The sequence below is a fragment of the Benincasa hispida genome, chromosome 1 (assembly GCF_027475165.1).
Source record: "Benincasa hispida cultivar pf3 chromosome 1, pf3_genome.v1.1, whole genome shotgun sequence".
Classification (NCBI taxonomy): domain Eukaryota; kingdom Viridiplantae; phylum Streptophyta; class Magnoliopsida; order Cucurbitales; family Cucurbitaceae; genus Benincasa; species Benincasa hispida.
The window spans coordinates 21,204,791-21,218,059 of record NC_143478.1 but is presented as its reverse complement, the minus strand read 5'-3'; the positions used below and the strand labels follow the sequence as shown (position 1 = coordinate 21,218,059).

Sequence of the window (13,269 nt, the reverse complement as noted above, 5' to 3'; positions counted from 1 at the left end):
CTCTGTAAAGATAACTTTGATATCGTTCATTTTAAACATATTTTTTCATGGCATTTCTTTTATTTTCATCTAAAAAATTTAAGATTATTGTCTTTACTTATATACTCGTAATTTTTTCTTTGTCTAAACAAGGTAAGACTTTGTTGTATTCCCAACAAAAATACATATAAAGACTTGCTCTAGTCCAAAATTAGATCAAAACATTTCAACTTGAGTAATCATTTCTATTTGTCAAAATGAGTACAATTCAACTCACGTAATATATGTACTGTAAACCTTGAAGTTAGAGCTGTTGAGATTATTTATTTATTTTTGAGAAAAGAATATCTTTCTCCACAATCTAAATGATTATATAAGAAAAATCAGACATTCAAACACTCCGTAATGATAATATTAAACTTTTTTTTTTCAATAATCGTTTTAAGATCATTTATAGTTTCCATTAAAATAATTTTCAAAAACTTGTTTGAGAAAATAGAATTCCAAAGAGAATGTGTTGGGTTATATTTGAGATTAGTTTTGGAGAGAGATAAAAGTAAAGGGAGAAAAATGAGCATTATAAAGAAAAAGAAAAGTTGGCTTTGAAAACATATTTAGAAACTCTTTTTTGGGTGGATTTCAGAATTTACTATAAGTTTGAAAACATTTAAAAGAAAGAAAAGAAAAAGAAAGCACAATTGCTTCTTCAAACAACTCCTATTTTGAAAATATAAAATTAAAAAAATAAAAATAAAATAAAATTAAGGACTAAAATTCAAGTAAAAGTAAATGTGAAATTACACCGTGGGATATATGAGAAAACAAACCTATATTAAAGCCTCATTTGTTAATCATTTTATTTTTTAAAATTGAGCATGTGGACACTAATTTCACCTTTAAAATTCTTGATTTGTTATGTAACTTTCACCGATTATTTAACAAGATCAAACTAAATTTTAAGAACTAAAAAATGTAAGTTGTTTTTTGTTTTTGGAATTCGACATTTTAACCACCATACGTAACAAAGACGCATATTATGGTAAGAAATGACTTAGTTTATAAAAAAAAAAAAAAAAACAAAACAAAAACAAAATAGTTACCAAATGGAACTAAATAATTTTACGAAACGAGTCTAAATAAATACAAATCCAAACTTCGAGAACTAAATTTATAATTTAACACAACAACCTTACCTTTAGCACGTGAGCTTGCGTGTCTAAATTACAATTTTGCCATCAACTCAACCAACAAAATTTTTATATTTTTTGAAAACCCTCGTCTTAAACTATAAAATACTTTTCTAAGTCTCAATTCCAAAAATCCAATAAAAAAAAAAAGGCACAACTTCATTTTTAAACTAATGTAACGATTCAAATACAATCCCATCTAAATTAATATATACAAATTCACAATTTTCATGTGATTTTTTTAAAAAGAATGTCTAAAATAATTTTTTATTATTATTAACAATATATAAGATGGAAAGTCGAATTTCTAATCCGAAATCAATAGTATAAGTTCATATTAGTTGAATTATACTCGTTTTTACGTAAAAAAAAATTAAAATAGTTAGCTTAGAAAAAATTCATTCTCAAGAAAAAAAAAAACATTTAATACCCCTAATTTTTGAGTTGTCTGGATTAAATCTCTAAACTAATAATTGAATTAATTTAAACTCGTTTAATTGGTATTATGTGAACATTATAATTTAAGTCCATTAAACTCTTGAATTTTGCAAATCAATCAATTTATATCCTTTATTACGAGTTCATTTGAAAATAATCAACGATTTGTTGGCTTCATAAAATAGAAACCTAGACAATAGACAATCGTAGTAAATACATGAATAGTGTTCAAAGTAAATTCTGTCTAAGAGTCTGAATTGGTTCATTTATGAAAATTTAAGAATTAAATTGATAGGATTAGTAGTTTTACACAAAATTTTCTCGATAGAATATAATCAAGAGTGTAAATTGATACAATTACAAAATTTAAAAATTTAAATTGATATAATTATTAAGCACCGAAATTTAAAGGTATAAATTGTTTTTTTTTTTCCCAAAAGAAAAACGTATTTATTCAACATTTTTAGCGTTGAATGATAATTATGAAAGAAAAGCAACTCGCCGACAAATAACAGTAATAAAATAATCGAAGAAAAAATAAATTTTTTCTAAATTCAACCCCGAGTCGCACGAAAAGGCTCAAAGCAATTCGTCCGAGTAATAGGATTGGTGGGCTTGGAGGTGTGATCCGTAGGCCCAGAAAAATTTGGGCCTGCTAAGCATGCGGTTAAATGGGCCACAGTCCAGAACCAAAAGCAGGGAGTAAGAGATAAATAAATAAAATATCAAATTACAAAATTATCATTTTTAACTTTCAATTTCTTTTTTAATAAGTTCAACTTTAACTTGCGTCGGTATTAAATCTTCATTTGTGTACTAATAAATCCTTACCATTTTCCATATTTTTTAAAATCTATGACATTTGGCCTATAGAATTAAATTTTGTTTTATTTTGTTTCTAAAAAAGTTGTTTCGAAATTTTATTTATGTCTAGTAAGTCTATAAATTTTTAAAAATATCAATGTCAAGTCTATTTGTCACAAAAGTCGTGTCTATGACTATTTGATCCTTTAGTTGAAATGATGACTTTATTTGTTTAAGGACGACGAATTGAATTTTAAAACCAAATAAGGGATAGATATCACTAAGATGGACACATTTATATAGTCATTTGTATATTACATATATCTTGAGATAAATGATTCCAATTTTCATACCATACTTGTACTCGTTTTTTTTCCAAAGTAGATATCTAGATGGCATTAAAAAACCGTTAAGCTCATGTCAAATAATAAAATATCACGTCACTGTTATCTAAATACAAATTTGAGTCGATTCCTGTACTATAAAGTTTGTTTAATTTTAGTATTTATATTTTCATTTGTCTAATTTTAATCCGTATACTTTTAATAAATCTTAAATTTAATCCATTTTTTTTATTTTTTAAGATATTAACATTTTTATTATAAATTTTGAAAATACATTAGCATATTTTGTTTTATTGAATGAAAATTATCATTATAATTTAACTAATTTTGGTAAAAAAATAAATAAATTATTATATTAAAGATTTATTAAAAATATACGTAATAAAATTAAATAAAATAATTGAAAGTATACGAACTAAGACTTTTTTTAATTGGAACCATCTGTTTGGATTGAAGACGGAAATCACAAAGTTACGTCCTCTCCCGTCTCCGACGAGAAACGAACATGTTCTTTAACGCCTGCGCTAAAATATCGACTGCAATGGAAATCTCATGCCCTACATTTCTCCTCCCCCAAACAAATCGCAATTTCGCTTTTAAAATTCCTCAATCCGCCATGGATTTCACCTCTCCAAATCTCTCTCCCTCTCAATCAGCCTCAAAACCGCCATGGCCGTCGCTCCTTTCTCCATAACCGACAAAGACCTACTCAAAGACGAGCCTCTGAAACTCCTCTCTCCGAACAATCCGTCGCCGGAGGAGACGATCTTCCTGTCGAACATCGATCTGGCGGTGGCCTTCACCGTCGAAACCGTCTACTTCTTCGAGGACGGTCCGGCGGCGGAGATCTCGAGGATCGTGAAGAGGGCGTTGGCGATTCTTTTGGTTCCGTACTATTTCTTGGCCGGTCGACTTCAGGTGAACCGGGAGAGCGGGCGGTTGGAGCTGGCTTGTAACAATGCCGGCGTTCTGTTTGTGAATGCGAAATCGAAGGTGAGGATGAAGGATCTTGGGGATTTGTCGCTTCCGAACCCGAGTTTTTGTCACTTTGTTCATCGGCCAGGTCTCCATAGAAGCATCCATGAAAGACCACTATTTACCGTTCAGGTGTGTGATGAGAAACTGTTGAAACCTAATTTTGAAATTCTTGCTTTGTTAATTTGGTTAACTTATTATTTGGTATTGAAAATAAACGAGTCTTCACTCAAAAAAAACTTACTCCACTTTGGCTTAAATTCTATTTGAGTTTCAAAGTTCCAACGTTAAACAAACTATTTATATAAATAAAAACAACGACATTGTAAACACGGAAACTCTATCAGTGTTACCAAATAATTAAAACTAGTGATAGAGTGTTTATCTGTTTAGTGCGTTAAAAGTAGAGAGTTGAGTTAAGTTGGTAATTATTATCTCTTAAATTATCTGAAGAGTTAAATTGTCTGTGTTTGTTTGCAGAGTTGAGTTGATAATTATTGTCTGTATTTATTGTGCATAGTCGAGTTGAGTTGGGAATTTTATGCAGTTAAATTATTTTAGTTCTATTTTTTTCGGTTTGTTTTTTATTTCATTCTTTTATTTTTTAGTTTTATGCTTTGCTATTGTTGATTAATTTTCAAATATACACGCATTTTTTCAAATCATTTATGACATAAACTGGACAATCTCAATTTGTAGAACACAATAGATTGTTTTTCATATATTCTTTTTAAAAAACTGTAATAATTCTAATTCTTTTCAATTGGTAAAAAAATACCAACAAAATACTACTCAATTAATTTGTATATTGTATATTGTATGTATATATATTGAAGGTAATTATCTCAATTACTAATTGGTATATTGTATGTATATATATTGAATATTACTAACTTAACTTTGTTATTTCACATATCATACAGTTTATTTTTATATAATATAGATAATATATTTGGAATTAAAATTGTACATAGGATAATTACCTTTCATTTGATTATGATGGTGAGAATGTGATGTAGGACAGTACCATTTTTCATAAGATCACAAAAATAATATGAACAGACCGAACATGTGGCCGTTTAAAAAAAAATCACAAAATATATGTTCTTTTCGATACTTATAATATCCGTGTCATAGTACAAATACAAAAATTACATGTCATGACGTATGCAAAAGTTATCATTTTTTTCGACATGACAGTCCATAGAAAGAAATAAAAATAGAATCCAAATGTTTGACGATAAAAAAAAAAAAAAAAAAAAAATCATATATGGATCCAAATGGCAAAATGAGGGAAGAGAGAAAAAAATAAAAATATATTGATTTTTATGGTTAGTTTTGAGTGGATAAAAAATAGAGTTTTGAGTGGGTAAAAAAGGTTTTAATAACCATAGGTTTTCTTTATGGGTTTAACAAACATGAATACCCACCCAACCCAACAACTCATATCCATTTATCAAACACCTCCTAATAGAGATGTAAAATAATTAAATTTTACTATTTTATTAAATAATTTTTCTTATTTTTTATTTTTAAAAATTAAAAAAAACAAAGTGTTATACTTAGCTTGAAAAGTTGAAAAAATAAAAAAGAAACAAAAATTATATTGAAGAATGAAAAAGGAAAATGAACTTAATGAAACAAATAGAAAAAATAAAGTATTTTGATGTAAATAGGTATTTTCACTTGCTTAAACAAAAAATACATTTTCTAGAGTTAATTTTTTATTTTGGCCTTCTGTACAATTTTCCCTTTCATTTGTTCATTTATTTTTGTTTTTTTTTTAAAAAAAAAATTAAGCCTATAACATTATTTCAATGAATCATTTCTTGTTTTTTCTATTATATTTTATCAATATTTTAAAAAATTAAGTCAATTTTAAAAAATTTAAAAATCTGTTTTGTTTTAAAAATTTAACTTAGAACTTGTACTAAAAACAATAATAGGGTTTTTAAACGAAAAATATAGAGAGGGTGTTTGGTCCCTCAAGTTGGGTGGGTAAAAAGACCTATCCACCGATTGGTCATCAATTATTAAAAAGGTTTATTACCTCGTTATTTGCATTGACTCACATTTTTTCACTTCGTTATTCGCATCAATTTTCTCAATTACTCTCCTCTTATAATAATTATCAAATCAACTCAACTCAATTCTGCACGCCAAACGCTTTTAAAATGAATTGATTTACCGAATGTGATATTTTCTTTTATGTTAGGTTGTCCATACTTTTAAATATATGACCAATTTTGTCTCTAGATGTTCATAATATCTATTTATTTCTAACTCTTAAAAGAATAACTATTTTGGTCTTTAGTAATTTTCTTTTTTAAAAAAGTAAAAAACTATTTTATCTTTCTTATATTATCTTTTAGCACAAAAGTTGCTTACTCGATACTATAGGCTCATGTTAGCACATTAATATATACCCTAAATTATGTTATTAAGTTTTGGTAAAACTCAAAAGAGAGGTAGGGACTTTTTAAAAAATAAAAATAAAATTTATTTTAGTTTTTGAATTAAAATAGACTTCTTAAGAGTGCAAAACCTAACAAACCTAAAATTTCAAAGATGATAAAAGGACATGTTGAAATAGATGATCAGAAGAGAATAGTTTTGGAAGTTTAGGGTCTAAAATCAAATTTATACTTGTAATTTAATAGTTCATACTACACTTATTTCATTAATATTTAAACATGTATGACATAATAAAAATAAGTTTTTTTAACCCGTTTGGTATCCGTTTCGTTTTTTGTTTTTAAAATTAAGCCTATGGAGGCTATTTTCACCCCAAAATTTATTTGTTTGTTATCTACTCTTTACCATTGGTTTAAAAACCAAGTTAAATTTTGAGAACTAAAAAAATAGCTTTCAAATAATTGTTTTCATTTTTGTAAGTTTGCTAAGAATTCAACCATTATATCTAAGAAAGATGCAAATGATTGTAAAAAAAATGTAGATAAAATAGGCTTAATTTTCAAAAACAAAAACAAAAAACAAAATTATTACCAAACGGGGCCTTAAAAGTTTTTTTTTTTTTTTTTTCAAAATTCGATTTGATTTTTTAAAACCAAAAGTAGATGATAAAGGAATAAATTTGGAAGTGGAAGTAGTGTTTATAGGTTTTGGCATCGTTTGATAACCATTTTGTTTCTTGTTTTTTATTTTTGAATATTAAGTTTATTTCTTACGGTGATTTGCATATTTCTTAAGTACAATAGTTGAATTATTAGCCAAATTTTTCTTTTTTTAAAAAAAAAAATCAACGTTTTAAAAGTTATTTTTTTTTTATAGTTTTTAAAATTTGGCTTGGAACAAATTTGGGATGGAAGTGGTGTCTATAGGCTTAAATTTAAAAAATCAAATGGTTACCAAAAGTTATCTTAATTTTCAAAAACAAAAACCCAAAAATTAAATAGTTACCAAACAGAGTTAAAACACCCTGGGCCAGCACCATAGAGAGATTCCCAAACTCAAACACACCACCACCATCCTCCTAAATACCTACAGGACTTAGATCCAGTGGAATAAGAGCCGAAGCAAGCGGGTGAATACTCTCATCACCCAGAACAACAGACTGATTAGTCCCACCAAAATGCTTATTAACCATAGGATCCAGACAACTAACACCTCACCCAATTTTAGCAATCGGAGAACCACTCATAGACCGCCCACGATTCTGACGAGTAACCATAATGAAATCATCAGCATTCAAGCCACCACTCTCAACAACACCATGTTGCATACCCACTCCCTCACTATAAGGCATAGCCACTTCCCTCACACCACTACCAGTTCCCTCCTTGACCCCTACTGCATCAAGCACAAAAACATTAGTAGGCTTAACTATCCCACAACCTCCCTCACTATGCCCAAATGGACCATAGACTGAACACTTACGAGGCTTCCACTCATACGACATAGGCAACAAACTCCTATCCTCTCATCATGACCATAACCGAAGAAGGTAGCAAGGACCTCCCATCCACTTCCACACACACGAACATAAGTTAAACATCTCCTCTCTCTAGTAACCTCATCCAGATTAATGGGCTTACCCACAACACTAACTACCACTGCCAGACCTTTATCAGTCCATAACTCTAGTGGGACATGAGCTAATTGAATCCAAACCGGAACAGAATCAAAGATAAAAGTTTTAGGGACTATACCTGGGAACCATTTTCGTAGCAAAATTGATTTACCTCCAAGAGGCCAGGGGCCATTCTCCAAAACCCGATCACAAGAGTCACCACGAAGGAACTGAAAAATAATCAATCCATTGTCAAGAAGAGTAATAGTAGGCATCTCCACACAATCCCAAATACTTTAAATAAGTTGAGAAATCATCGGATTGGGAAGTCAAGCATCAACAAATTGATCCACCAAGGATCTCCCCCACAATTCCTCACCCACTCAAAGCACCTTATCTGAAGGATTGACCACACCTAAATCACCATCAACAATGGGAGGAGTAAACTCAAGATTCGATGAAGCTTGTGATTCAAACAACCCTTTCCACGGCATCCCATTGCCGAACCCAGACCGCTTAGCGAACCTACTCTCCTTCACTAAACTGGACGAATCCAACCCACCACACTTCACACGAGCACCTTCCCCTTTTCCCCGAGTAACAAGCCGGACAACATCCGAACCAGGCCCAGCATACACACCTTCCCTCTGTTCTCGAGTAACGGGTCGGATAGCATACGAAACCGGCCTAAAACCCACACCTTCCCCCTTTTCCCCCATGTCCACCACTTCATCCAAAACAGGCCCATTCACCACAGCCTCCAAAACTCTGTCCATAACCCGCACCTGCCGATTTGACCCAACCCTCTCACATGGCCCAATCAACTTCGTAGGCCCACTCCCTACAGCCCCCCACTTAGGCCTTCTAGCAACACTTGGGCCCTACTCAGCGTCGGCCCAACAAACTGGCCATTCAACCCATTTTTACCGAGCCCATCCACTTTTGTTCGCTCATCCAATCCTCGATCCAAACCAAGCACCCGGTTCAGTCCTCCCTCCGGTTCTAGGTCAACACCAGCAACCAACTTCAACCCTTCGTCCGCCGCCACTGAAACTCCCCTGCCCATGGTCTTCGGCATGCCCCGAACAACACCATCATCGGTTATATGATACGGATATGATCAAATACAGATACAGTTATACGATAAGGATACGATCAGATACAGATACAGTTATACGATAAGGATTCGATCGGATATGACGATTTGTCAATTTTTAAAAAACTAAGATACAAATACATCTAAGGATACACCATTTTTTATGTATTTTTAAAAAACGAGATACTGATACGTTGAAGATACATTTTTTTTTTCTTAAAAAAACCTATGATATAAATTAATTTAGCATACAAGTTAATAATAATAGCATTAAATATAATACATACACTGAAATACAATACAAAAAAACAACATCCAATGTTGAAGTACAATAGTTAATCAAATGTAATAGAAAAGTGACTCATATTACACAGAATAAAAAAATTAGATGAAGAAATATGAAGATAAACGAAGAACTTCTTCATTGAATTGTTGAAAATATCCAAATGATATATATTTTGGTGGACTTTGTGGGGACTCAAATGTGAAGATGAAGATTAGATGATTTTAGGATCTGGTTATTTATTTTTTTTTTCTTTTAGTTTTGGACTCGAGTAGTGAGCTCTTTAAATAGGTTGTCTAGTTTTAGATTGGGAAAGATTAAATGAGTTGCTTGTCTTTTTTTCTTTAAAAAATATATGCGTAGAAATAGATACGTCAAATTGCGTGTCAGATACGTATTTGGGAAGTATCGGTATCCGATACGGATTCTTTGTCTCATATGAAGTATTTGTACTTCATAGAATGTGAGTTTGGCAAGTTGGGTGATTTCATATTCAAGACAATTGAATGACCATTTATCAAGTGACAAAATGGTATTTTCACCTGGTGGGTCCATTCACTTAAAGATTTAAAGATGGAAAATAGCTTTAAAAAAGCACTACAAGAAAACACCCATTTCCCGACATTTGATATCGTTGGGAAATGGTAAAAAACGCGTTGAGAGATCCATTTCCGATGACAAACTAGTCATGATATACCTTCCAGGAGAGCATCTCCCGACGCGAAAACATACTCTAACTCCCGACACTTCACATACTGCGTCGGTAGTTTAAAACTCCCAACAATTTTTGTCAGGAGATGGCCATTAAAAAATCGAATTACTTTTTTTTTTTTAAAAAAAAAAAAAAAAAAAAACTGATATGAATAACCTGAAATGTATAACATTATTAAACAAATAAAAAATATTGTTGAGTTTATTTATGTTTTTTGTCTCGTAAAGTAACTTCACGAAACATTAGGTTGTAATATGAAACTGAAGACAAACTTTATCTCATGAATCTTTGTCTCGTGAAGTACATAATATTGTTTATTAGACTTTGATGACATGTAAAATTTACTTGGTGAATTTTGAGGTGGCCAACACTTTATCCTCTCCTTTGTCCTTGTTGTTTGTACTTGAACAGGTTACGGAGTTTGAATGCGGCGGATATGCAATAGGAATGGTGACAAACCACGGCATTTTGGACGGCAAATCCGCGGCGGAGATGTTCCAAAACCTAGCCTCAATCTGCTGTGGCGGCGGTCTCAAAACCCAATCCATTTTTAACGACAGAACAATTTTCAAAGCCCGAAAGCCTCCTCTCATTACACACCCCCACCAAGAATACACCCCTTTTTCCCCAACTCAAAAACAACTCCCCTCCGCCTTCACCGCCCTCACCAAGCCTTCCCCCACCCCATCGCCACACATCTCCGCCTCCAACCGCCGCCACACCCTCATCCCCTTCACCCCCTCCACCATCGCCACTCTCAAGCGCGCCGCCGCTCCCACCCCCTGCTCCACCTTCGAGGCCATTTTGTCCCAGCTCTGGCGTGCCAGGACTCACGCGGTCTACCCGGACCGGCCGGGCGAAATCTCCATGGTTTTATTCGCGGTTGATATCCGATCCAAAATCCGCCCGGTTCTCCCAGATGGGTTCGTCGGAAACGCCGTGGTGACTGGGTTTGCGGCAGCGCGTGTGGCGGAGGTGGTGGAACGGCCGTTTTCGTTTTGTGTGGAGAAGGTGAAGGAAGGGATTGAGAGGGTGTCGACGGAGGAGTATGTGAGGTCGGCGATTGATTGGCTGGAGGTTTATAGAGGGATTCCGGCGACTTGTAATGGGAATAGTTTTTATGTTTCGGCTTGGTGGAAGTTACCGTTTAAGGACTTGGATTTTGGGTATGGAAAGCCGGTACACGGCGGTCCGGTGGCTAATGGGAATGATGAGTTTGTGTTGTTGCTTTCTCCGGCCAACGGCGGAGAGAGTGGCGGAGGGAGGAGTAGAAGTAGTGTTAATGTTTGGATTAGTTTGGAGAAGGAGAAGATGAAGAAATTCATGCGTTATATATTTGCAATTTGATCTAATTGCTAATGCTAACTACTCGATGAATCCTATCCAAGAAAAAAAGAGTATAGTTTTTAAATTATAAGTTTTGAATGTGATGAATAAAATTTGATGAGTGTTGCAATTTTTCACTTTTTTTTTTCTCGCAAAACATAATATATGAGACAGAGATTTTCACTCTCATGTGCTCCTAAATTTTTAAAAGTATTTGAATGTTGCACAAATCTCATATTTCCATGTTTAATCACTCACGTAAGATAAAAATGTGACATAATCTCATTGAGTACTATTCGAACTACACAAAAGATGCTGCATCTAAGTTTTTTATCAAAAGGATTTTTATGTGTATCGAATGAACAATATAACATAGCTAATAAATTATTAGGATTCGGACAAAATTGAGATTTTTCTTTCTTAAACTAAAACCTTTAGGCATATTCGAAATCATAGATAATTTTAATTAAAAAAGTTATGTAGGTCAAGTTGGTGAGTAGGCAAGCCTCAATGTTTAAGTTTTTGTGTTTTATCTACCATGTATCAAGCCCACGATTTAGAATCTAAGAAAATTTATAGAAGATTACTCAATATAAGATTGCTCAAAGTTAATCACGTTTAATTTATTTCAATTTTTTAAGCTTTTCCCGATCATTATACTCACATAACATTGGGATCCTTCTAATTCGAATGTGATATCAGTTCATTCACATCTCCTTCCTAAACTCGGGTCACTATATTTATCTATGATCAACTTTTTTTTTAGGGGGTCAAATTAAAAAATTTAAAACTCTTCCACGTTAGGGGTAAAATTGCATTATTTTACTTTCTTTCTTTTTTTTTTTCTAAAGAAAATCAAATAAAGATAACTTTAATTACAAGTGCACGCGTATATATATATATATATATATATATATATATTTGCTTTACTTTCTACAATATTAGATTTCCAACGAAAAAAATTAATATCCATTGAAATTTATAAGCTATGAGAGTTTTTTAATCATTGACTTGGTAGATTATCAAATTTATAAATGTTGTGAAAAAATTCATACCCATTGAAATAAAATGTCATATAGATTTAACATTGCTACTTGTTAAATATATTGAATGAATAATAGGTCAAAATATTATTTTTGTTCTCCTTCCTTCAGGTTTACTTTGAATTTTATTCTATTTTAATCATTTAATATTCAATATCCAAATTTGATCACTTCCATTGAAATATGCTTCAAAAGTGCCCTTGGATTACTTGTACTTTTTCTTTGTTTGATAAGATGATGACAAAAATTTGAATACATATTTTTGACTGAACTATGTTTAAAAGAAATTGGAAGTTTGAGAATATCACTCAAATTGTTTTTTCCCAAAAAATGTACTTTCAATTATTCTCTTCAACATTGCAATTACTAATTGATAATCATTGTATTAAAACTCCATCAATGTATGACATTTTCATGTTTTAATGGGTTTGATACCTATATAAGGATGAATCAACATTTCAATTATATAATTCTAACACAAAAAAAAATTATGAAACATACAAACACAATTAACAAAATATCCCTAATGTTAAATAAAATTTAACTAATAACATTTTTTAAACAATATATATTTTAATGTATTTAAGAATATAGCGAAAATTATCTTTTTAGTCTCCAGAATTGGAAGAGTGTTGGTGCTTGATATCTAAGATTAAAATATACCTTTTTAGTCGTTGGGTTGTAAAAATTGGTTTAAAAGTATTGTTTATTATTATGTCAAATTATAAACATAAACTGCAAAAATTATACCATCTCTATTTTTGTTTAAACTTAATTTTTTAAACTAAAAGAATATCGTAAAATTGTTCAAAATAATATAAAAGTCACATGAAATACCTTTAAATTATTATTATTATTATTATTTTAAAAAAAAACTTGTTTAAAACATTTGAATACCAACAAGATAAATTTTTAAAGCACAAAAATCAAATACACGCAGGGGACGTTTGGTTTGCATAGTCGAGTTGATAATTATTGTTTGAAAAATTAGATTATCTGTGAAATTAGGATGTATATGTTTGAGGCGTAGGATTATAGTTGAGTTGAGGTGG

General features: G+C 31.4%; 1 protein-coding gene across 1 annotated transcript; it reads left to right on the top strand.

Moving 5' to 3' along the window:
• The first annotated feature begins 3,192 nt into the window (after positions 1-3,192).
• LOC120090953 (acyltransferase GLAUCE-like) lies at positions 3,193-11,304 on the top strand. Its single transcript, XM_039048682.2, has 2 exons — positions 3,193-3,859; positions 10,260-11,304. The coding sequence occupies exons 1-2, from the start codon at positions 3,422-3,424 to the stop codon at positions 11,193-11,195; spliced, it is 1,374 nt and encodes a 457-aa protein (XP_038904610.1). The 5' UTR covers positions 3,193-3,421; the 3' UTR covers positions 11,196-11,304.
• The last annotated feature ends 1,965 nt before the right edge of the window (positions 11,305-13,269 follow it).